Source organism: Geospiza fortis, unplaced genomic scaffold (assembly GCF_000277835.1).
Source record: "Geospiza fortis unplaced genomic scaffold, GeoFor_1.0 scaffold98, whole genome shotgun sequence".
NCBI classification, from domain to species: Eukaryota; Metazoa; Chordata; class Aves; order Passeriformes; family Thraupidae; genus Geospiza; species Geospiza fortis.
Genome location: NW_005054306.1, coordinates 11,333,309 through 11,360,183, shown reverse-complemented (window position 1 = coordinate 11,360,183; position 26,875 = coordinate 11,333,309). Strand labels below are relative to the sequence as shown.

General features: G+C 40.1%; 1 protein-coding gene across 1 annotated transcript in view; it reads left to right on the top strand.

The window, feature by feature from the left end:
- Window positions 1-15,478: 15,478 nt before the first annotated feature.
- The window catches only part of THEMIS (thymocyte selection associated), a 70,847-nt gene continuing 59,450 nt past the window's right edge, over window positions 15,479-26,875 (top strand). Inside the window, 1 exon segment of the mRNA XM_005418472.2 lies at window positions 15,479-15,569. Within this exon segment, the coding sequence (XP_005418529.2) occupies window positions 15,479-15,569 (91 nt within the window).

Genomic DNA, 26,875 nt, shown 5'->3' with positions numbered 1-26,875 from the left:
ATTTCCAAAATCAAAGGTCTAAAAAAAGCAGACTGGGGAAGAAATGGTAGGCAAGTACTTCGAGCCTCGAGTATGAATTGAAGTACTTGGAAGGGACAGCCTGAGGAAAATCATTGCAGAATCATTGCATGGCCAGGCCACCTGGACTGACAAATGACTGTATAAAGGGCCTCTTTTAAACTTCACTCTGCTGCAGTGTCAGAAGAAACCCTGAGATCTTGAAATAAATGTAAAAGCTGCTTTTATAGTGCTCTGCTCTGTACTGAAAAGTAACTCATTTTCTGCTGTACTTTCCTGTGTCACGTAGAGGTCTGAATTGAGTAAAGTGATCCTAATCTCACAAAAGAACCTTTGTGGTGATTTATTGCTAGTGGTCTTTGTTAAACAGTCAAAGATCTTGTAACCTCTGCAAATCCAGGATAGTCAAGGGTATCTGTGAATATTCACCTATGTCATTACTTTCTAGGGTTGAATAATCTGCTGGCATCAGATACTGTGTGCTGAGGATGAGACTTTCAGAATATGCAGAGGTTTAGTCCCATAAATTTTCCTTCAACTTTATGCAGAAAAACCTATGGTAATTTTTTAACTGGAGGCTCTGTTTCAGCGAACATCAAGATACTGAGAATAGAGAAGTGTTTCTAAATTATTGTAAGCTTCCTGGATGATTTTCCTTTAAGACTGACTAAAAGGATGATGTGAGATTGTGGTGGTGGTTGACAAGCATAAATGTTATTTTGGCCCACGCTTCTCAGAAATTAATTCTTTCCCTGCTGTTGGGTTTAGAGTCCTAATTTATGCAGAGATTGACATGTATGATGACAGGCACAATAGGATGCTTACCTAATAATAATGTTTATTAGCTGTGTCTTGGCCAACAAAGAACAGATGTTTTTGTGCCTTGTTGAAATACAACAGCTTGATTTCAATAGTCTTTTGTAACGCCTTCTAGCTTCCATCTGGATCAGAAAATAGTCCCTTACTTCACAAATTACATCAAGATAAATTTGAAAGCCATGTATGCTCAGAGATTTTTTTCAAATGTCCTCTAAGTGAAAGAGAAAAAAAAAAGAACTCTATGTTAAAAAAAAAAAAAGCAGCAAAAAATCTGTCTACTGGACATGGAAGAAAACCTGATCTTTCTTGCAAGCTTGGGTGTATCCTGGAGCTCTTTGATAATGAGCACGGAAATGGCATCTGGCAAAACACAGTACCTCCAAACTGTGATAATATCTCTGCATTTTCCTGCCAGGTGCAAACCTGTGTGAGCTCTTTCCATTTCTCAGTGCAGAACTTTTGTCTTTCTTTTGTGTATTTAATCTTCTAGAATAGTATCGGAAGTGACACAGTATTTTGCAGTCCTGCAATGTTGAAGTGAATGTCTTTTTGCATGCCAATAACAAACATGAAACCAAAGATTACAGTATCTCTGGTGTTTCTCTCTCAAGATAACCAGAGTGAGTTGTTTGTTTTTTGTAGTAGCCATAAAGTCGAACTGTAAGTTTCAGAAAAGATTTGGAATACATTTGTTTTGCTTAAATCCCAGCAGCTGAAATCATTATTTGTGATAAAGGACATTAAACTACTTAATATTTTGTTAGTCTTTCTGACCCACTTGCTGTATCAATGAACAGGTACAAGACATCTGGACCCATGGTCTGAACTATCTTCTGCACAGAACTTGGTGCTGTGGCCCTTTTCCTCACTTTCAGGGAGAAGTTGTTATGAAACTCACTGATTATCCAGATTAACATTGCAAAATTGCCTCTGTGTACTGAAAATGCTTGAAACCCCCTGCTCAAGGGGTGCATGCATTCATTGTAAGCTAGGTGGAATATCATAGGTTGCTGCTGCAACCTTTTCTGTTGCATAAAATCTGTCATTGAAGCTTCAGCTGGTGCAGTTTAAACTGTATAAATAGGTTGCTTCTTGGTTTCATCTCCTAAAATGATCAAGGTTTCCAGCTTACCTTGCAGTTAGAAATACAGCAGCAATTCTCATAGGTCAGACTTCTTCAGGGGTGAGGATAAAATAGAATATAAAAGCACTAGGCACATTATAGGTTCTTCTAATATTTCTCCTCCAGCCAGATGCGGTGGTTCAGCTAGTGCAACAGTGAGCTGTAATTACAGCTGTGAGAAAATAACTGTGTGGTTTTGTCTGTGGCAAAGGCTTTCAAAAAATTCTTTAAAAAAACAGGGAAGAAGTGCAGGCTTTGTTTCTATTTCAATGTGCCTTCCTTTCAGACACTTTGTTTGCTTCAAATAATAGCCCTGCTTTACACAGACTCCTTCTAAGATGATAGTCCTTCAAATAGTCAGAATGACAGCCTGCAGCAGTCTCTGTCCCTAAATACAAGTAAGCTGTTGGTATGTGGATTAAAGCTAGCAGGGACAGGTATCATGAGCCCTACAGAATATTCAGGGGGGGATTATGATGCACAGAGGCCTAAGGAATAGGTCTTTATCTTTTGCACTGAGGGATTTATAAACTTTGTGCAAGAAACAGAGAATAAAATAGTCAGTGAACTGACAGGGATCAGCACAAAGAGAGGAACCTAGTTCACATATTATTTGGCAACAGCATAGAAAGCTCTTGCTTTGGATGTAAGAATAGGCAGGATGGAAAGTGTAAAAATGTAGGCAAGATTGGAACTTCCCAAAAAGCATGCAGTTATGAAATATATGGAATTTCACTGACTGCTTCAGTCACTGAAAAAGTTTCAAATATTGAGGAAATGTCATATTTGTGGTCAAAGAAGGTTGAACAATTGATTTAGACCACTGAGGATAAAAGATGCTGAGCAAGGGACAGTGCCAAAGAGAAAGAAATGGGCAATTTAAGTGAGCAGATCCTTCAATAAAGGACATTTCTGCAGAGGTATTGTGAAATATTAAAAAAAATAATAATGCCACTAAACCTGGTTTAGCACAGGAAAGAAACTTGAGGAGCTGGTCACATGCCTCATTTGATGACCTATGAACTCCAGTACATTTCTGGAGTCTGCCTTGAAGGCCTCAAGGCACAATTTTTGTGGTACCATATTGGTTGATGTCAATCAAGGAAAGGGGAACAGTGCTGCAACATTGAACATGGCCATTCATCTTGGTTCTGAGGACAAGCAACAAATGAAAAGTAAAGCAAATGTGACAGGAAGTTATAGCTCAGGTGAGATTTTCCAGGGGTGATTGCAGCCCCTACCTCACTGCTAAGTGACAGCCAAATTCCACACTGCAGCCTTCTTTTTTATGCTTGTTTTTTAGCACAATTTTATATATATATAAAATTTTCATTTCTTAGAAGAAGAAAATTTTTACTAAAACAAGCAATATCAGAGATGTGGGTTGATGGAGGAGAGCATTTTTTGGGAAGGCACTCTGAGAGACAGGCGCTTTACTGTGTCCTGCAGGGAGCCACAGTAAAGGAAGATTTCAGAGAGTGAGAAGAATTCTGTGTCCTGAAAACAGAAACCAACGTGATAAATTAATACCTTCAGAATCCTACAGGATTTGGCATTTGGGAAAAATTACAAAATTTGGATTGCGGAGAGGCACATGCCCTGCAAGTCGGTCTGAGTTTACAGTCTAGCATGGCAAAATGAAAATTCAATTATAAGATAATCCTAGGAAAAACAGAGACTAGAATGTGACAATTATTTTGTTGATATACATATACAAGTCTGCATTTTCCTCGCCTTCACTTTTAAGACTTTAAGTAACACATCTGCAGGGTCATGCAAAGATCCCTCACAGTACCATGATGTCCTGATCTTGCTCCTTACTTTGACTTTGCCAGGAGGTACCAATTCTGAACTTGCCACAGGCACACAAATGTTTAAAGAAGACACATACTCTTTTCAAGCCTGTGTGCTTCTCCAGCTAGATTTTATACTCTTACCTGATCATTCTTCCTCTTCTTCCAGTGGCCTTTGTAAATTGACTGGGATCCAGAAACAGGACTTTGCATATGTTGCTCAATTTTGTTGTTTTGTTTTGGTTTCTTTTAATTCTTGTCACTGATGTTTTTTCACTCAGCACAGGCTGAAGCAAACCAAGTGTGGATGGAACATGGTATTATCTCTGTAACACATTTCAACTTTTCAGCAGAAACAATTTCAACAGGTAGTTCCAACTTTACACTAAATAGCTGACCCAACACCTCCCACCTTCACCTGAAGTCAGCTGACACTTCTGAAACCAAGCTTCTTGCTGGTTGAGATTCAAAATCTGCTGAGTGTTTTAATCAGGATGACAGCGACTTAATTCCAAAGTGAAAAAACTGCAAATGATTTGTTCCTTCCAGTGCTTCTCTTGAGTGGGGAGGAGGTGAAAAAGCCTGCTCCCTTCCAAATCTTTAAAGGTGTCTCCAAGTCTTTAAAGGTCAGTGGGCTTTAAAAAAACATAAAAGAAAGCAGGAAGAACTTGGGTAAGTGATGTATTTAGGTGTGTTTAATTTAAAAAAGATTCATCCAGCAATGTATGGGGGCAGGCTGGTTAACTCCACAGAAGATCCAAGGTCTTAAGGCAAAGGAAATAGGAATATCTGGATGCACATACTCCAGCATGTATGTACAACTGACTTTCTGTCATGGCAATTCCTGAAATGTGCTACTGTGAAGTGATTTTTAAAGGAAACTTTAAAATTGACTAGTCAAAGGGGCATTGCAAAAATAACTTTCCCACACCCACGTTCCAATAACAGTACTGTTCCTGGTGTCCACGTGGAAGCTGGGACACATGCTCCTGTCTCTTTGCAATGGTCTGGGTTACAATACATAGTCTGGGGACAAAAAAATAACATTTTACGTATTCAAATTTATTTTAATATTCAGAAATACAATGTTCTAGGAAAACCATAACTGCCCAAAACAGGGCGATGCACCCCAAGTTACAAGCATCTTTTGAGCTGATTGCTCTGTTTGCTCTTGTCCAAGCCAGGAGAGAGGACAGCCCCACAGAGAGCTCATGATAAGTTCCTATCACAGGGCAGGCTTGGATGGACAAGGGACTCTGGTTACCTGCTAGATTTAGGAAGCATCCTCAGCTCTGTGTTAGAACCAAAATCAGCAAATTTTCTTTAGCATTACTTTTTTCAAGCTTGGGGCTGGCTTGTTTTGGGCTTTGTTATTGGTTTTTTGTTTGGTTTGGTGTGGTTTGGTGCTTTTTGGTTTTTTTTTTTTTGCTGTGACTCTGCTTACTTTGATTTCATGTTATTTTCTCTTCTAAGAAGAGTTTAAGTTTTTGGATTGGAGGTTTTTTTCTTCTTTTTAAAGTACCTAATATAATATATTAAATCTTCCCTGACAAGCTCATCTTCAGCCTTCATTGCATAGGTGGATTTTGTAGGTGAGCAGAGAGCAGAATTCAGAAAAAGAAATTAACAAAATACATTGTTTTTAAAATGTTCTTTAGTTGGATGGCTTTGTAGATTTCATCCTCTAGCCTTGGCAAGCCTGAAACAATTTGCTGACATAATTCTACAAGAACACTCACAGATACTTTGCTCAGAGAGATGTGGAGGGAGATGTAGACTTTAATTTTTCAAAATGTATCTATCTATTCGTGCTGGGTGTGTGTTAAATCTCACATGATACTCAGCACCAAAAGGTCCGGGATACTGTAGTGCCCCACAGGCTCTCATAATCCCCCAGCTCAGGGGTCTCTGGCAGTGTGGAGAAGGGAAGAAAGGAGGACACGAGAAGGGTCCAACTGCTGTTCTGTATGCTTCATCCAGGAGAACATGTGCTAGGAACACATTGAAGGAGATGCCCAGGGGTCAGAAATGCTCTTGGATGTCAAATAAATGTACATGCAACAAACTGAAATCAAGATGAAAGGCTGGCAGAAGGATTTATACTCCAAAATGAGAGCCCCAGGATGTTTCCTTACAGACCATTTGAAATCGTAGATAATTTACATGAAGTTTGTGGAGAAGGGCAAGGTGAAAGGGCCTTGGCTGCATCACAACATATGTTTCATACGGCAAAGCAAAGCTGCCTACAAGAAGAAATGGATGCAGCGTGTACTACCTAGTAACTTGTCATTTTACATGAGAAATAATGAGATTTATTTAACTTGGTGGACCTTCACATGGAGAACCTTCTTGACTGGGTATTTTAATTGGCTTCAAACACACACACACACACACACACACACACACACATATACACAAAAGTTAAAGTGCTAAAAAAAGAGTTAAAATTAAGGGCTACCTATGCGTTCTTCAAGAAAAAAAAAGGCTTTTTTATAGGTTGTTTTGGAGAAGAACGCTGTGCTCTTTCCTCCTCCCCAGGAGGAGGCAGGGAAGACAGGTTTATTGACCAATTTGATAAGGGAACACATTTTTATTCCAGCAGTTTTCCCAAATGAGTCTCTCATGAAGGCTTAGCTTCTCACAGTGTGTGTGACAGCTTGTCACGGGCTGCCACAAGAATGATGACTCTGTAGGACTGGAAAAGATGTTGGCCAGCAGCCATCCCTTGGGTGAGGTAGAGGATGGAACCTGTGCCACCACTGAGGCCATTAGAGGGGTTTTGGTGACAACCCTATTTATGTTAATAATACCAGGAAGGGCAGAAAAAGCAGCATTCTGCTCTTGGAGAGGGAGAAACAGGACTGGAAGAGAAAAAGAAGGGGATGCTTATGTTTGTTTGTTATGAAGTAAATGTGCATTGCTTGTGGTGCTCTCAGATTTTTTTATGACCAAATGTACTGGATTCTGCATTAATTTAAAAGCTAGTCACTGTTTAATTATACTGAGACCCTTCCCCAAAATAAAAAAAATCTTTATGGTTGATAAGCAAACAGAAAATATATGACACAAACATGAAATAAAGAGCTTGTATCTGTGATTGGGGTGAAATGAAAACAAACCTCATCTCAGCTGGACCAAATGCATCCTTCAGTCTACCATCCCTAGGGATAAGGAATCATGAGGGCAGTCTGAGAACTCCCTGGGCACTCTCTTCTCCCACAGGCTGAAACTCTGGCAGGTGCCAGCCCAAGAGTCTGGCTGCCTCTTCAAATAAAACGAACCTTTAAATTCTCTATGTCAGATCTTAGTTTTCCTACAGCCTTCTTCGACTTTTCCACATTCCTTTATCTATGTTCAATTTGCCTCTGTATTTAATTACAAAAAAAAAAAAAAAACAAACACAATGAAAAAACAACACAATGAAAAAACAACACAATGAAAAACAAACAAACCAAAAAAAAAACCCCAAAAAAGATTCCAAGAAAGAAGTCCACCAATCATTGATACTTTTATACTTCTCCTTAAGCAAGAACTAGGGACACCTGAAATAAGAGCATAGATGCAGAACACTGAAGCAGCAAATACATCTGAGTTTTCATATGGTAAATTATAATGGGTAATATCAATGCCTTGGAAAAGGTAGGAAATTATAACCAATTTCACTGATATGTTGGCAAGTGTTAACTGCATTTTTGATGAAGTCTTTATTCTTTAATGAGACACATTTTTCCTGCAGAAACAATTTGCTTTTAAATTCAACTTCATACATGGAATGGAAGCAATTACATTTAAGTTTGTGCTTCAGCTTTCTAAAACTGTTTCTAAAACTGGGAAATAAAATTGAGTGCTTGACTGACTGTCTTTCTGTGGACCTTCTAGAAAGGCTGCCACTAATGATGAAAAAAAAAGAAAAAAAAAGACAAAAAAAGAAAGAAAAGGAAAAAAAAAGAAAAATGGCAGAAGGAAGGAAGGAAGGAAGGAAGGAAGGAAGGAAGGAAGGAAGGAAGGAAGGAAGGAAGGAAGGAAGGAAGGAAGGAAGGAAGGTTTGTCTGCATTTTAAAATGACAGCTAGTATTTCAGTTTCAATAAAAATGAGCAAATACATTCAGTGCCACCAATTCATCATTAATTTGAAAGTTAGACAAGTCTGTAATTTAAGATAAATATTAAGGATGAAAAAACATTGAAGGTAACCATTATTAAATGAAATATTTTGTTGATTTCTTTAACCAGTTGTTTAGGCTAAACTATAGTTTTTAATGCTCCCAAAAAGAGGAGTTATTAGTGCTCTTTCTTCTAGTAGTATAGACATTGGGGAGGTAAGGAGTGTGACATGCCAGTTTTCATTATAGTTCTATTAGAGCTCTTTGCTGTCAGGAAAAGTCAAACTGTTTTGCTTCCCTTCTGTGGAAAATTGACAGCTTATAGGTGAAACTTCAGAAATAATTAGTGAAAGTAGCTATGTAAATTCCATTAGGGGAATCAATCTTTCACAAATATATTTAAATTAATACAGTGTCCTTTTCTTTGAACAGTGACAGGGTGCAAAAAGATTATTTTGGATTCCTTCAACAGCATCTAGAAGCCTACATTGACTCTTTAAAAATAAATTACAGCCCACCCCACTCAAGAAATCACAAAGAGAGAGAGTGATGTTTGAAATTAATTCAAAAATTTCTCCAGCATGCTTCCAGCTGTCAAAATACATTGAAGATATGCCAAATATATTTCAAAACACCTTCTGTAATTTGAAGGCATCTCAAGTAATTTTTACTGCCAAAATCCTTACTCCATCTTTTTCCTAAAGCTGTAGGATGTCTTTTTATTTAGGTCCCTCCCATCATTTTTCTTTCCTCACCAGAAAAAAAACCAAAAAACCCCAAAATTACAACAAAAAACCCCACACCAAAACAAACCAACAATCCATAGAAACCAGACAGATAATAAAATTTGCACAGTTTGGGTGTTGAGTTGGGAGTTTGCATATTTGACTTTTTTCTTTTTCTTTTTTTTTTTTTTTCAGAGAGTAAAGTGTTTTATCTTGTAGAAAGAGTAAAAATTCTTACTGCAGTGAGAAGATTTAGGCTGGGCTTTAGGGATCAGGTCTCAAGACCATGTCTTTGCCATAGATTTTCCATGTAGCCCTGGTTGTGTTGAAAGTTCTCTGCTCTGAGTCTACCCAAGAAAAATACTACCCCCAAACTGAGTATGGAAGATAGAACCCAAATATATTTAATATCTGTTTAGCCATGGGACCACTGAGCCTGCCTGAATAGATTTTGTAGTGAAATGCCATGCACAGATCAATAAATATTTCCATTGGAAGAGTGAGTTCATGTTCTGTGCTGTCAAATAAAAAGTGCTAACTCTGGCTGAGGATCACCTGAACAGTTCATTTTGGCAGGTGCTTCTTTGTATTGGGACTCCTACTGTATGAAACATTGGCATTCTGCTTTATCTTCAAAATGCTTTAGAAACACTTCAGTATCAATCATCTTCATACATTTATAAAGATAGGTAGCATTAATACCTTTCAATAGATGGGAGAATTTTTTGCTTGAGACTCTGTAGTCTCAAGGCTATTTTTAGCTTTGAGTCTCTACTAGCACAGAGCTAGAAATCTCAAATAGTGTCTTTTTTCTCTGTGGTTGAACAAAGCATTGGCAGCACTGTCCGCCTTCGCAGTGCTGGAACCTTTCAGGGGATTGAGTGCTCAATACATACGTGGTGCTAACACTTCAAATGCATTCATTAAGACCATGATTCTTATCACACTTACCAACAGCTGGGGAGAGATTTATGGAGATATTTTTTCTATAATTTACTGGTGTATACAGAGCTATTACTCTTTGTTGAAGAAACTTTGGAAAACTTCATGTCAATATTCTTCGCAGGACTGTAACTTGAAATGTCTTTATAAGCAAGGTGCTTCTACGTGAAGCCACAACCAGCTGAAAGCCATAACTCTTTCTTATTAACAATCTACTCCAAATTCTATTAAAATCAATGAAAATATCTTTCTGACTTCTGGCAGGTACAGAATTGCTCAATAAAATGTTGAAAATACCCACAGGTTATTGTTGTTCAGTCCATAAAAAGTCAGCCAAAAACTTACTATTTTTCACAATGTAATGTGTGTACATGTGCTTCAATTCTTTTGAAAACACTGGGGGATCCTGGTTCTTCAGTAGACTGTTCACTGGAGTCAAACATTGGCAAAAAACCTGGTGGGCTCAAGAGCTTTTACTAACAACCTTTTGTTCATACCTACTAAGCCATTTAAATTTCATATGAAGAGCATGTCTAAGATCTCTCTGTTAAACTGTAAGGAAATGTCAAAGAACCCAAAATGTAGCTCCTGAAAAGGTAAAGGAAAGCTCAAAATAAAATCACAGGGCACTAAAATGTTCCAAGATTTTAGAGCCAGGAGCCACCACAATTCACAAGGGTGACCACCTGCTTTGTGAAGGTGTTAGGATTTTCACCACAATAATTTTTATATCAAGTGCAAAAACTTGGAGCAGAGCAAGATTGTATTTTTAGAAAGGCAGATTTTATCTCTATCTGTGGACTTCAACTGATGGTAAAGCAGTATAAAATTCTGTGGGTAATGATCCTTGCTTTTTAACATGGCTCTTAATTTTAATTTCCAGCAAAATCTGCCTCTGCAGATTTGAAAAGTCCTCTACCTGAATTGACTCATCTTAGGGGGAGTGTGAGCAGCAGCTGTCAATGGAAGAAAGAATGTTAAAAAAAAAGAAAAAAAAACCCAAAACCGCTTTCTGGGGTCAGTGAAATCTTCTGAGCAAAGAGAGCTTTATATTTTCAGGTAAAGTTAGAAGCAATTGTTGCAGGTGCTGGAGGATAAGTAACCTAAATATTAGGCTGAAAAAGTTAGATTTCTTCGGATAGAATTATTTCAGTGCTTATGAGCTGATCAGCTTTGGCTTTATTGGGCAATAAATCCTATCCACCTATACATACTGAAGGGGCAGAAAAAGTTTTACACGAAGACCCACCTATCATGTTGTAACTTGTGCTCCAACAGTTCATGTTTCAGGCAACTCAGCCTCTGTCTCTCTGTGAATAATCCATGTGTGCCATTGCAGGGATTAGATTTTTCCTCACGTTGGGGACAGTTTGTTCAAGCTGAGACCATCATCTTACATCACAAGGGCCATTGGGAGGGCACAGCTGTCAGTTCAGTGTTGTGCTTCTTGGGTGGGTTGTATGAAACTTGATTGATCTTACCAGAACCAGTGTGGGTTAGCAGAGGAAGACCACAGCTCCTGAAAGTCTCTGCAGCCTCTTGTAATGCTCAGTTCACCTCTGGAACAGTTAAATATAATACTGTTCAACTAACTTATGTATTGAGACAGTAGATTCCTAAAAATTAAGGGTAACAATACAACTAACCACCCATAGGAATAGATGACCTGTCTTCCTTTCTTTGTCAGAATTGTTCTGGATGGTATCATAGAGTTCTTCATTTATTCAAGGCTTAAACATTCCAGGAGTCTACTGTTCCCTTGGGAGATTGTTTCTCAGCTCAATGCACCTGTGTCAAGGAGGATTCCTTACAGCTTAGTCTGACTCTATTTTTAATGACAGGAGGAGTGTTCATATTTTTCCTGGTTTCAGCCAGAACAGGATTTGTTTTTTTAAAGCAGCCAGTAAGGGCCATGGCTAGGACACTGGGGTTATTCTGTAACACCTCACATCATTTCCAGAGAGGGGAAAAGGGACCACTTCTTCCAAGGAGAAGGGGTTCCTTCTGGTCAAAAAAATCATGACGGGGGGGCATCTGGTAATTTTTATTGTCTCAGGCTCTTTGATGAGCATTTTTACATGTGAATCACTGTCTCTTTTGTGTACTTTTATTATTAATTTTGTTGTTGTTACTGTTCATTTTCTTATCTCATTATTGTTTCTAGTATATTGTTCTTAGCCTTAACTTTGGCTTTTTTGCCTCCAATTGGAGAGCAGGGAGGGGAAGTATCACATGTTTGTTTTACTGGGAGCACTAAATTGGAGAATATCATTCCTAAACCATGACAATCTTACACTGAAAAAAAGTATGCAAGTGTATTGAATTTCCTGCAGTATCTTGAATTTGATTCAAAAGATAGTGCAACCATTCCATATGAACCTCACTCACACTGTCTCCCAGGTCCTGACTGTTCTGAGTTTCCCTAAAGCATTTTCCTCTTTGAAATTACTATTCTGCCGGCTATATCAAATACATTTCCCTTATGTTTATAAGTTCAATAAATGGTGCATATATTCCTATAGACATAATGCTTAGTTTCATATTTATGGGATTGTTTTAAAGTTTCCATTTTAAAGTTTCAACCAGCTCAACTAATAGCCACATTTATCTAACAAATGGGCTGAGCTCAAAAAATAATACAAATCTTCACAGGTTTAGAAATTATTTTGTTTTGAAACATTTTGGAACATTTTACTGACTTTCTGAAAAAGAATAATTAAACCCATCAGCAAGGTAGAAAAATATTCCTGGATATAGCTTTCAGACTTCTGTGTTTTGCTTATGTGTCCATCTTTCTGAGTTTTTCATAACTATTTTTCTGTCACGTTCCCCTACAGCTGGTTCTTTGTCCCCCCGCCCTGGGGAATAAGCAGGGCTTTTCCACCTGGGGAAGCATGGGTCCCTGTTTGTGTGCACCTTCCAGAGCAGCTGGAGCTGCCAACACAGTGGCTGCATGAGGACTCACAGTCACTTTGGCTGTTGTAGGTTTGGCTGTGCAGCTCAACCTTCACCCCATTGCTGGCAGTAGAGTTGGAGTGGCCAAGCTGACTGTACCTGCAGGTTCCCACAGGGCAGAGGCAACACTGAGGTCCTGGCAGGCTCTTTGTGAAGAATGCCATAACTTAGAACTGAAGCTGGGGTAAGGAGAGGTTTGTGATCTCTGTTCTTTCCGTTTGGGAAGAATGGGGTGAGATATTGCCTCCTCTCAGAATAGTAAACATACATTTTTTTCAGCAGCTTGTTCTAATCTTCAAAACTGAAACTTGGACAAAACAAAAGGAATTTTTCTAAATCAAGATCCTCCTAAGAATTTAGTCTGCAATATGAGCACCTCCCCAAAGGATCTCTTGTTACCAGCAGTCCATGATGACAATCTGATGATCTCTCACTCCGAGATCAAGGATGGTTTGGAGACGGCAAATTATTTTTGCACTTGGCCTTACAAATCAAACTGGAAAATCTCCTGCCGAGCATTTGGAAGAACAGGTCAGGGACTCTCATTTACCAGTCTTTGTGTTAGCAGATCTGGGGACTCTTCTGATAAAAAATGACCACTGGGTAGCATTCCTGATTTAAATTGCAATTTCAGACAAGTGCATTTCTAGTTCCTTCCTTGCAGCTAAGATGGTTGATTTTGTTAGGCTATGTGGTGAAGGCTGGCTTCTGCACACACACACACAGAAGCACAGAGGAATAACAGCAGAGAGAGGAATTCCAGAGGTATTTCCAGGGTATTCCCAGCCACATTACAGAGACCTTGGGCCTCCAGAGCTGCTTGCACACCCCAGCGGCTGCAGGATCAGAGGCCATTGGGTGGACTGTGCCTAAGTTCAACTGCTGGAGGGATCCCCACTACATAAATACATACATGTGTATTTCCCAGTAATACATCAATCAACCAGAAAGGGGAACTGGATGAGACCATTGGGGCTTGCTGTGGTTTGTCTGGCAGTGTATTTATGTGTATGGGTGCTGTATATGTCTGTCTGCCTGTGCCTATTGGAAGTGCATGCTGCTTGTTGGCCATGGGAGCAGAGTTGCAGTTGCCTTCTGCTGTTGGACTGCTGGATTCAGCAACATAAACCAGGTTTTGTTCTGAATTTTTCCTGTGTGAAATCCATGTCTATTAGTGCATTTGCTTTGCTGGATTCAAGCAATTTCAAAAACATTTATTAATTTGTGTGCATGTTTGCCATCCATGTTAAATGTTCTTTTGTGGCGTTGTTCCTGGCAGTCTTACCAAAGTGAAGAGCCAAATACAGGTGAATTGAGGAACTATAGAAATGGCCTTAGGGGCTCTTTTTCCATTGATCCAAACAATGTGTACAGATAAAGCCAGCTGCTGGCACAATACCTGACAGCCTTGGGAGCAAGAAAGTTGGCCTTGAATTGCTAGAGTTGCACACAAAATCTTAAAAATACAAAGATGTCCCACTGAAATAACTGAAACCACTCCCACATTTCCCTGCTTTGTGCTCGTAAGAACCAGCTTTTTACCATATGGGTCTTTTGATTACCCCTGAATACATGTAATTTCTTCACCTCTCTCTCAAATTACATTTGTGTAATTTCTAATATGTTTCCTTGGGATGGGAGAACAAGTAATGCATTGTATTAAAATAGTTGATGAGTTGTTGGCTATGCATGTTCTCTAGGTTGGCTTTTACTCCTAGATTCAAAGCCCAGTTACTCCTCTTCCCTGTAGCACCTGCAGCACTAATGACCAGCAATAGTGAGTTCTGCACCTAGAAACTCCCCACTTATAAAATATATTTCACATCCTCTAGAGAAATATTTGTTAAGACCAAATTAATAAACTTTTCAGACTCTGTAGCTAGCCCAATGCCTCAAAGGCCAGTGCATTGCCTTTAAGAATTTGAGAGTTTTAATTGTTAAGTTTTTAGTATGTGAATAATATTGTCTTCTGCAAAATATTATATATAGAGGAAATGAAGCCAGCGAGCTTTTTGAAAATAAATCTTTGATTATCTTGCTCACTATTTTGTCACAGTGTCATGCTTTCTACTTTCCCTGACCCCTCAGGGAGACAGGAGAGCAATGCAAAAAAACCATGAAATCACAGTCACATCAGTTTTCCTCATGATCTGAGTCTGCTGTGAATTTGCTATGGCCTTGTTCTTCAGAAGAGTCCTGCTGAAACAACAGTGCTTGGTCAAGCTCAGATTGGCAGAGCTGGGATCAGTGCTGGGGGTTTGTCACCAGTGCAGTCTGATTTTCACCTGGTACTGTCTCTTAAAATTCCTTCCCAGCTGAAGCACCTCAAAATCAAATTCCCATGAATCATTGGTGGCATGAGAAAATGTTGACTGTATTGCATAACAATATTGTGTTAAATTGTCCATTTAGAGGATGAAGTAATTTGTATTCTATTTGTATATCTTAAATTCAGATAAAATATTTAGGACAGCAGAGTGCTTCATCTCTTTTCTTCAAGGACTATTTGTGGTTTTGAAGTGAACAAACACCAAATTATTTTGCTGTGTTCCAAGACAGGGAAAAATCCCCAACAAATCAACAACACCCCACACAGATATGGTGGGTTTTTTCCCACTCTAGGCAGGGCTGATGTTCAGTATCTTCTTTTCACAGGGTCAATAACTATCACTGATGAAATTTTGTACCAGATCTCCCTTTCCCCTTTGGAGCCCAGTACCAACAGCAACCTCCCATGACTCCCAACCTGCCACAGACCCTTGGTGGGTGTGGGTGCCAGAACCAGCTGATGGGACAATCAGCTGCCTCACCCTGCTCCAGCTGCACCTATGGGAGGAAGCAGTCACAGAGGGAAGGAAGCAGAAGTTCCTCCCCATGCCACTCCTCCCCTCTACTGTGGAGCTTCCGAGCACAGCATGCACCAGGCTGAGAGTGTTGCTGCCTTGAGAGCTTCTCACTGGTGTTTACGTGCCAAACCCACATGCTACAGTGCTGCGGACCATGGCCTCTACCCTGCAGAAGTTCATTCATTCTCTGGACCTCAGAGCCCTTCCCAGGGTCCTCCAAATCCAGTCAGGCATCTATTGTCAAGGTGAGCATTGAATGTTTTCTGTCAGGGCTTTGCAAGCCTGTATTTGACATCAGGTGCCCCTTCAGACTGGAGTGTAGAATGGGGGGAGGCACAGAAAGGATGTTCATGGAGTTGTCTCCGAGCAGTTTCCTACCAGCTGAAGAATAAGTGTTTCCAAAGAATGGCTTTGGAAATGCCTTTGGTGCAGCGTGCACTCAATCTTCTCACTGGCAGTGTAAAAGAAACTAGTTAGTCCTTATCATATCCTGGAAAGAGTACTGGACTAAGACATGAATTTGCTTTGCACTTACACAGAGCCATCAATCCAGCAACTGCAAATCACCTCACAGAGGTTAATTTATTTAACTCATCTTGGACTTCTGGGTCTGCCATGGAGAGGTCTCTTCTGGCTCAGAAATAAAGAAACAGGGAGCCTGGAAAGTGACCGTGAAGGACCATAAGATTTTCCTGAAATTCTGTCCTGTATTTTGGGGCACTTCAAGTGTGCAACAATGCAAAGGAGTTGGTATGAGCTGGACAAGAGCAACACAGGGATAATACTTTACTGGGTTTTCCTGCTGCAGATCTGTTTTTATGATGTTTTTAGTACTCTGTTTGTGCACAAAACACGCTTGAAATGTTGTGTCGAAGAGACTTGCATTAGAGGGAAAAATCTGCTCTTGGTTTAGGCATAGACTTTGTTCAATGACAGTGAAGATATCATGTCAAGCCCATGTATCAGCCTAGAAAAAGTTACTGCCATGCCACTGAGAGGCAAAAACTTGGGTTCAACTAATAAAACAGAGAGGGTTTAATGAAATGAACTGAAGTCTGCTTCAGCTTCAGCCAAACACCCGCTTTGGGATCCACAACATCTATCTTTACATCAATCTAAGTATTTCTGTGCTGCACCATAGAAGGAGAGGGGAGGTGGTCAGAGTCTGACTGGCAATCAGTAGCTGTGGCCAGAGTGGGTGATTTTTCCCTCCATGACAACAGCCTCTTTGGGCAGAAAGGAGATGGGAAAGGGCATTTGAATTTGTGATGGTAGAGTACTGTCCATGTGCGCCTGATTGCTCATCCTGGCTGCCCTGGAAGCTACCTATGAATAATATTGATATATAGAAAAAGTGTTCTGGGAAATAAACTTAGCTAAAACAACCAGAAACTTTTGAAAATACTGTTATTCTGAACTTTGCTATGTGGCCTGTTCAAGTTTATCTTTTAAACTATTTATATATGTATATATGCAAAAATGTTATGATAAAATGATGGTAGCCCAGCTGTCTGCATGTTTGTGAGTTCCTGCAGTCTGCATCCTACTGCTCATGGATGGTAAAACTTATACCAGTACATTTTTTTAGCCAGAGTATTTCAGCTTGTGATTCTCTATGCTGTCTAAACCCTTTAATTTTCCTGAAGAGCAAAACACTGGTGAGTAAGCACACAGACCACTCTGCAGCAATTCTTCACATGTGAAAGAAAAAGTCTATTAGCTGTTGATTAGCCTTGGGAGGAGGTGGTATGTGCTCCTGAGAATATTAGCATTAAAAAGTGACAGCTGCTCTGGTGCTTTTTTGGCCTTCAGCAGCACTACCTCTTCCTGTCCTCTGCTCCTGGTGGCTTCTCAGCTGTTCTCATACGTGTCCCACCAGCGCAGCAGCTGCAACTCTAACAGCCATGCACAAGTCTCTTGTTTATACAACAAGCAAGACTGATCTATTCTGCTTGGCTCCTTGCTCTCACAGCCACCATATCCCAAAAAATACTTGCAAGTATCTAGGAACACCGATGTCCTGTAGTAGGCTTCTGTGGTTTCCTCTTCTTCTTTGCTTCAGAGGAAGATTGAGATGCTCAAGGCGCTCGGTGCCAGATAGGTTTTCAGGATCTAGGGCTACAAAAGGTCTCCTCAGGCCAGGCCCTCAGTCCCTTTCTTTCCCTTCTTCCCTGAGCTCTCTGTCTGCATCAGATCTTTCCTGAATATTTTCCTTCCTTCTGTACCTGGAAGCTGGGGTGAACACATTGTTCTGTGATTGCATTATGATTTATGTTACATTTTCTGTTGAAAGACTAGTGCTTCAAAAAGAGTCTGGAGTAATTCCTGTTATATTGCTAAACAGGAGAATGGGCCACTTTGAGCGCTTCAAGTTTCCATTAGGACAACCACTCTTAAGTCCTTCCTCAGGCAGATCCCTCTGCCCCTGCACCAACCTTTTTGATCTCTCTTACCCCATGCAGTCCACCATCAATCACAGTGTGGGTAACGGCAGGCCTGTTGGCAGGGAACATGGGTTTATTGCTCTGGCTGCTGGGACCAAATCTGAGCATTTGTGCACTGATTGTAATAGCTCCCAAATGGCTACACAGGCAGCCTGGTCAGCTAAGTGCTTTTGTGGAAGGGGATTTCACAGGAATCTGTAACCATTCTCAGCACAACCTGCAGATAGTAAGGGAAAAGATCAATTGTTAAAGCATTACATGTGATCATTTGAAACTGATCAATCACAAGGGATACTTAATTTTCCTGTGTAAGGATTTAAAATAGGAAGAATTTTTATACATGTAAATGTGAATGGCTAATGGAGTAAATGATGGTCTGTTACATCCATTAGAGCTGTCACCTCAAAGCTGTATCAGCCAACCAAAGAAGGCTACAGCAAGATACTTGATAATAAGACAACACGGTGTAATTGATTCACTGCTCTTCTCTGGTGCTCTGTGTGCTGTGGGGATGAAACTCTCCATTTACTCTATTGGAAGAAGCATTTTCTACACACTGCACTTAGGTCTAATGATTTTATAAATATAGGACTTGCAAACTAGCCTTACAGTTCCTGACAGATCTTCAGTACCTCTGGAAGCATAAGCAAAAGTTGAATGCTCTGTGAGGATGAATGTTTTCCATGTGGTGAGGTATTTTTATTAGAAGCAGCAAAGTCAAGCTCCAGGGAGAGAGTGGAAATTTACTTGCCCTTGGCAAGGCAACATCTCTGAAAGAATCCATTCTGCTTCTTTATCCATATTACACCAAATACGATCTAGGTCTCTCCTTTCATACCCAAGCCTGCCTGCTACTGTTCCCAGTGGAGAGCAAGCAGAAAACATATGCTGTGTGCACTCATTCTACCATTAGTCTCTCTACTGGCCTATAAAAAAATTATGTTTCTGCTGATACTACTGGAATGTGATGTACTTAACTGTAGCTCCCCAAACTGCAAATGGACACAACTTTATAGACCCTGCTTCCATGTGGAATACTTTCAGCTGGAAAAGCTCTGAGCAACTGAACTTTTGCCGTTGGTAGAGAATACTGTGTTTTAGACACCTTTCTCAGGAAGTTCTGTTGCTGTTTATCTCTCTGTTCTGGGCATGAAGAAGAGGAAAGCATTTTCCTTGAATGATATCAGTGATTTTCATGCTACACTTGGACTTTGGGGTTGGTTGAAGCCTTACCAGTTTGCCTCTAGGAAGAACAGCCAAGGTTGGAGGTGCTTGTTCACACTTCCATGTTTCTATTCTGCTTTGGCTCCAGCCCTGAGTTCTTCCAAAATGCTTTTCATCATCATCAAAAGTCCATACAGAAGCAAAGAAATTATTGTCAACCCTGGTTTGAAAACAGAAACACGGATGAAAGGGGATGGTAGTTCTGCAAATGCCAGGGATGCCTGTCAGTTGCTGCAGTTGCTTTGGACTCTGCAGTTGTAAAGTCCTTGCTACAGAAACTGGACTGCACTGTTGAATCTCTGAAGGGAATAGGAAGGATGATTATAAAATGAAACAAGTCTGCCAGATACAAATAACTTGGTAATCAGCACTGATTAGAAAGGAACTATGGTTCAGACTGAAGTACGTGATAATTTAATAGCTCATTAAAATATGCTATTAAAAAATTAAATTGCTGAAACTCCATTGGGAACTTGATTTGATTGATCAAATCTCTTTCTTTGAACATTTTAGTAAATATTGATACTTAGTGAAGTAAGTACTGTCTGACCACTGATTTTTACAGATAGCATGCAAGTGTAGGCTTTCATTTTTATGTTGCAAAAATTTTGTCTGTTTTAATACTAATATAATTATTTTATGGGTAATGAATTTAATATTTTGCAGGCTTAATTTAACCAATGGCAAAACAGTAAAAAGCACCAATTTTAATCGTGAAAAAGGAAGAACCTCTCAAGTACCTCTTCTGTTGGTGTTTGTTGTCATTAGTCTACCCACAGTCTTCCCATTCTTGCCCCACCTACACGCATACATCAGTAATGGAATTCCCCCATTTCTTCAGGGGTTGGAACTTGCCAGAGCATGGGGAGAGTTTGTAGCTCTGCTCTGCAGTTCAGTTATTTGAAAACAGCATGTTTGTTGTGTAAATTGGAGTTCCAGGACATACCCTGTTTTAAACAGGCCTGTGAAACACAGGAAACTCTGTGCTCCTCCTCTGAGGAGAAGAGAACTCTAAGCCAGCAGCCTCCACCTCTGCAGGCTGGGTATGCAGGGAGGCAGCGTGCTGTAGCTGTAGTACTCCAGTCTCTGGGATTCAGAAAAGTGCCAGATCTGTGCAGGGAGGAAATATTGGCAAGAGACAACTGTAGGGTCACAAGTACATCCTTGGTTAATGTCCTTCCAGACTTAAGGGATCTAAAGATTCTTAGAATTGACAGGTTGGGATTCTTCCTCTAGACGGATGTTTGGTGCTCTCTGACAGCTGTGTGAGAGGCAATGCCAAACAAAACCCTTGGGTGAATAGTTCCATTTCAAAAGTAATTTTGGTCAACTCTAAACAACATGACTCATGGTTCCTCTTGCTGGCTGCGTATCCACATTCGCTTGCTGTCTCTGCAGTTTTGGTTTCACTCTCTCTGCTTCTGTGAGTGGAAAATGGCATCTTTCCAGCATGCATTTCTGCAAGCATTTCAGGAAAGTGATGGGCTCTGCTGATCATCAACAGAGTTCAAAAGGTTTTGTTAACCCTGTTATTGTAGCTAGGCAAGCTGAATGCAAAAGGAATCCTCATCTATCCAAACTCAGCTGCCCTGAGTCCTAATTTCAACAAGAAATATCTCTCAACACTAACAGTTCAAAAATGATCACATAGGGTAGAACTATTTTACTGTTTCTAAGCCAACCTAGAGAGAACAAATCCTTCTCCCTCGTCAAGTATGATAAGCCAATGAGTTGATGAAGGCTAGGATATGCAGTCTATAATATGTATGAATAAAACAAGCAAACTGCCTCTTCAGGATCAATAAAACTACTGTTTCTTACAAAAAGCAACAAAAGAATTAAACAGAAGCTGACCATAAGACAGCTTTGATGAAGATAGTTAGGGCTGTATTTCTTAGAGGTGAAGTATCATTAAAAATTATTATCATTCTCTGCATTTACTGGGTGATTCTCAGTGGAGTATATGCCAAGGGAGAACTGCTTGTGAAATTGGTGAAACTTGTGGTACAGTGCTTTCATTTACTAATTTGTGTCTTTTTTTTTTTTGTGAGATAGAGAAGATTTTTTAAAGATAGATAAACATAACAAAAAGTGGAAGGGTAGTTTCCTTTGAATACAGTTATTTCTGTTCCTCTTGATTGAGCAAGTAGGAGCAAGAGCCTCAAGTACAGCCAGTGTACCAAATAGTTTGGATTCTTTTTCGTGGTCACTAGTTGGAGCATATTGGTAAATTTTCTCTATTAATACAAACCACTGAAACTCTCCTGCCCTTGTTCAAGCTGTTTCAAATGCCTGTTTTATTCTAAACAAGAAAGAAAGTGTTCTTCAGTGGATGTGAGAACAAACCCTGACTTTTTTGGGTCAAATATTGCTCATTTTATTCATACTGCTGCCCTTAATAGAATGACTCATCCAGACACAGTGAGGAAAACTCTGACCCTGGGTAGCTGGCACTCAGGGTGAAGCTGATTTGAGGATCTCCTCTGAGGGGATTTTCTTTCTGTGACATTCAGTTTTGGGCCTCCCTGTGGATGACACAGGAGGTAGGAAGAATACCCAAATTGCCTGGTTTGTCTCAATGCAGGGGTCAACTCCTTGTCTTGTCTTGCTGAAGCTCCCTCAATGTGCTGGTGTCCTGTAGCAGAGAGCTCCTCAGCTGTCATTCCACTTGGGCTCCAGGGATGTGAGGAGGAGGAGGAGGTCTGCAGCAGGAGGGGCCCTGTTTCCCTTCCCACAAACCTCTAAAAAGCCTATAAAAGTACCAAGATAGTTTTCACAAACTCAGGCTCTGGAAAGAAGAAGGGACAACTATGTTGAATTGCACAGGAGGGAAGATCCTGGGGTAAACATCCCACGATACACAAGACCATGACCACACACCGCTTCTGAGCTACAGGACTTTTGGGACAAAACTTTTTCTTCAAGTACCTGGTGATGTGTTCATGAAGGAACATGGCATTTGTCCAAGTCCACTGTTTCTGGTTAGCTCCCTTGGACACACAAAAATTGCACGAGGGGTATCATGTTCTGATCTCAGTAGGGGAAAATGCTTAAACATGTTTCCAGTTCTGGACTGTACCTGTGAAGTGCTCAACACTCTGATCTGATCCTGCAACTCAGTTTGAGCAGCCCTCCTGAACTCGTCCAACAAAATGTAGTTTTCTGTTGAACATATATGTGAATAAACATATTAAATTCAAAGTAATTAATGCTGTAAAGAAAATGAATAAATCTAAATAAATCATGACCAGCTATAACAGTGACTAATGCTGTTCAAAACCAGGTTTGGGCATTTTCTTCAATGCTGTAGTAATTCTGACTCATTTGGGTAAACCCAAATAAAAGGTCAAATTGGGAGCTGTGGTTTTACTTGCTCTTTCCATTATAGTGGGTGCTGCATGCATAAAGTTCTGTGCCACATGCAGCGTGTGAACCTCTGGATAGACGAGAATCAGAAGGATGCATTTATTAAAAAAAAATGGTCATAAACTTATCAGGAAAGTAATAAATCAGAAACCTCAGAAGTAATTTCTTTTTAAAGTCCATTATGATTGAAATGGCTCAAAGCACTTGACATTTAAAGTTTGACTTTATACAGCAAAAGATAAATCTTAATGGCTTTTGTTTTTTTGATGGTTTCGTGCTGGCAAAAATCAGACCCTTCACAGCCTAAGTAGGTATGATCTAGGTCAAATGCATCTTTGCGTAGAGTCTTTTGGAAGATTTGCATCCCAAAATGATCAAACCTAAAGATTTTTGTTGCTTAGGATATGTTAAAGAGAGAAGAGGTTTTTGAAAGCCCAATAAGTTGCTCTGTCACTTGACAAAGGATCTTCCACTCAAATTCACACTGCCTTCATGACCACTGCCGTCCTCGGGCATCTGGAGCGCTGTGTGGGCACTGGGGAGCTGGGCTCACCTGCTCTCAGTGGGGGCACCTTCTGGGGTTAGGAAGGGAGGGGTGGATAAAAGCCATTCAGGTGGTTTATCCTGTTTGCAGCCACTCTCACAGCCTGGGGTTAGAGAGAGAAGCTGGGGCATGCTTCCTTCTTTGTCTATCATTATGCATGATTTCCAGCCTCTTTCCTACAAGGCATTGGATTATTTGAGTTTAGTGGGGGAAATTCAGCAGACTGCTGAGCACCTTTTTTGCTCAGGAGGTATTTGACTGGAAAAAAAAAGCTACCTAATGTCTCCCCATCAGAAATTGTTTGCTTTTCTTTCTGCTTAATCAGAATATAAAATGATTTTAATGATTAAGCAAAACTCTCCTCCTTAAAACTTTAAAATAGATCTCTTTTCTTGCCAAAGAGTATAAACTCTGAACAATTGGCTAGCCCTCAAATAATGCCCATAAAGAATGATACCTTTTTTATCGACACTAATTATAGATCCATTATGCCCTTCATATTACTTTAGGAGCCTGCAGGAGCCATAATAAAACTGTGATTTCAGCTGAGCTATGTTGTAGGGGAGAATGGGCTATTGTAATTCTGGCTGAATGGCTGCACCAGGACATGGAGCCTTTATGTGAAAGCAGAACCTTTTCACCAGCCCCTGAAACAGAGTCACCTCTGATAGTGAAGACAGCACCCATATGGGCAGCTGATGACAACTTAATAGAGAAAAGAGCACTGGGAAAAGGACATTGGGACAAAGTTCTACTCTTTCAGGAGATGTAGGGGGATCTTTCATCTCCCCACTAAGCAGCCAGGTTCCTGGTTCTTTGGATCTCCTTTCAAAGACTGCTCAGCCTGCCAGCTGCAATGAATTCAGTGAGTGTTACTGAGACATGAAAGAGAAAATATTTGCCTTCAAAGATTCAAGCTCATGGGACTAGGCAGTCAATGCCTAGTGTTTGGCCTCCAAAGTGATTTGGTTTTGTTGGGAAAAAAGCTTGGTCTTTGTTAAAAAAAAAAAAAAAAAGAAAAAAAAAAGAGGGGGATACTTGGAAGTGCTTAGCAGCACCCTGTATCAGACAGGCTGCAAGACTGGGAGTCAGCCAGCCTGGGCTTGGGCTTCACCGCTGCTGAATAATCCTCTGTGCCACCTTAGTCAAGTCTTTTGTCTCGTTTGCATCGCTCTCCCTGGCCCTTCATGCTAAACTGCCCGGAGGCACTTGGCAGGAAGGAGCTCCATCCCAGTGATGTATCACTGCTGTTTACTCCCGGCCCTGACTGGCAGCCGTTTCTATCAGTGGCAGTGAGTCGTTCACTCCGAGAGCAGTCACCAACGGAGCTCCAAGCTGCTGGGAAGAAAAAGGGACATATTACTGAGATATTTCATTGTTTCACCTTGTATTATAAAATGTTTATTTCAGTGGTACTGTCAGATGCCCTGACATTAAGAATGATATCAGCCATCTCAGGCATTCACTGTATTTATATTTTATACTGCTGTTTTTAATACAAAAGTGCTCTTCTTGTACCTATAATGAGAAATAAATCAAATAAAGGGCTTATGTTAGGGAGGATGGCGGTGTGGCTTAACATTTTAGGAAAGATGCAGGGAAAAGATACTGAACCGATCATGATGCTTGCTTTGATCTGATCAGGGTGGTTGATAACACAGATTGTCGAACTAGAGATGAGCTTATGAAAGGATATAAATGTGGTTTTTATTGAACAAAGTAACATTTCAGAACAGGTTATTTCAAAGGCAACAAGCTCTTTAATTACAGCCTTCAGGGGCATTGTTTGATCACTGTAAATAAGCTGCTTTATTCTGGGTTCTGCTAAAATGTTGGTTTGGGGGGTTTTTTGCATTACATTGCGTACATCTTTCTCAAATCAAAAGATTCTGTTCTCGAGGTTATTTGATTTACATTTTCAAAGAGTTACATTTTCTCTGTGACTTGAGCGGGAAAAACGAAGTTATTGTTGAGCAACAACAAATAAATGTGAAAAGGTGCATTTTAATTAAAATTTTATTTTTCAATGTATTGTGTGAGGGGTCCACATTACACAGCTGAAGTAAAATCTCTCAGGGTCACATTGTCACAAAGTGGGAATTTTCAAAATGTTTTAAGATTAATTATCATGGTTTCTAAAGGAAAAAGTACTTTTATTATCCTTTTTGAAAGCTATGCAGTTTCCCTGGTTCCCTTTTACCAGCACAAATATTTGCTGCAATTGCCTAGGTAACATTTTTCTTGTCTGAATATAATCTTCATTGTATTATTCCAGGCAAACTGCCAAGCAAGGGCTAAAATCAGGGCCAAAGCAATCTAGTTGCAGACAAATGTGTAATTGAAATCAATACTGTATGTGCAAATGTACCCCCAAAAATGTGGCTGGCAGATTTTAATTTTTTTTTTCTAAATCCTAGTATTGATAAAAATGAGACTTCTGCAATCATGGTCTCAGACAGCTAGCAATCATCCACCCCACCTCTCATCCTCATAATCTTTCAACTTCTTGGCCTGTTTCAAATAAATCTGGTAATACATGCTTTACTATTGATAAGCTGTTGAAAGTTGGTCTCTGATATCTTAGATAGAAAATGTGGTGGCATATATACCTCCATTATTCCATTATTATATGATCTATCTCTCCAACTTCTCTTCTGCAAAAGAAATTTACTATCCTATGGTCCTTACTGGTGGTATTGCAAAGCATTTTGTTTGCCAGCGGATTATGTACACATGTTAATTTCTTTGATGGTAGGACAATGACCTCCCTTGATTTTAATTTTCTTGGGGGGTTTTGTGGAATCACTCTGTGGCAGATATAGACTGAAATGGTCATTAAATATTCTTCAATAACAGTTTTTGGAGACCTTTAGCCCCTTAACTGCTCCATTTAGTAGATGAAGGAAAGACTGTGGATGTTGCCTACTCAGATTTCAGGAAAACCTTTAGCACAGTCTCCCACAGCATTCTCATGGGAAAGTGGCAGCCCACAGCTTGGACAAGTGTACTCATCACTGGATATAAAACTGGCTGGATGGCCAAGCCCAGAGAGTGGTGGTGAAAGAATGACAGGAAAGACATTGAGGTTCTGGAGCATGCCCAGAGAAGTAAAAAGGAGCTGGTGAAGGGTATTGAACAGAAATCCTAGGAGGAGCAGCTGAGGGAGCTGGGGAATTTAGGCCTGGAGAAAACAAGGCTGAGGAGACCTTATCATTCTCTAAAACTACCTAAAAGGAGGCTGTGGTGAGGTGAGGGTTGTTCTCTTCCCCCAGGCAACCGGTGACATAGCAAGGGAAAACAACCCCAAGTTGTGCCAGGGGGACTCTCTTCTCAAATATCGGGGAAAAAATGTTCACTGAAAGAGTGAACTGGAGAGAAGCAGTGGAACAGGCTGCCCAGGGAAATGGTGGAGTCACTACACCTGGAGTATTAAAAACATGAGTATTAAAATACCTGGAGTATTAAAAAAGTGAGACATGGCACTTCATGATCAGTATTAGCAGCAGCCAGCCTCCTGATGGGAGCTGTAGCAATTTCCACAGAGACAGCTGAGTTAGTCTGTGTTGAATTGCTAAGGGACTGAACAGAGCAAAAAACTGTGCACTATTTTTACAGTAAGAAAACCAGATTGTTCGTTTTTGTTAAAGAGCAGCAGCTCTCTTGGTCTTCTGCTCAGTACCAGAATTGTTGAATGCATGCTTAAACAGCACTTTTCTTCACCTGGCACTGGTTGATATTTGTGTGGCACTATAATCCAGAATACCTCTGAGTTAGTCATCATCGTGGTGTGCAGCAGGAAGCCTGCTGTGTAAGTTTGGAATCTAAGCACAGCAGAAATCTTAAACCTGTATCAGATCCTCAGCAAGGGAAACCAGGGGATGTTGTCCCATCCAGCCTGTGAAAAGCATCTTCCAGATGTTTTTTTACTTTATTTTTTCAATCAAGATTAGTTCTCCAGAGGGTAAAAAGCCTA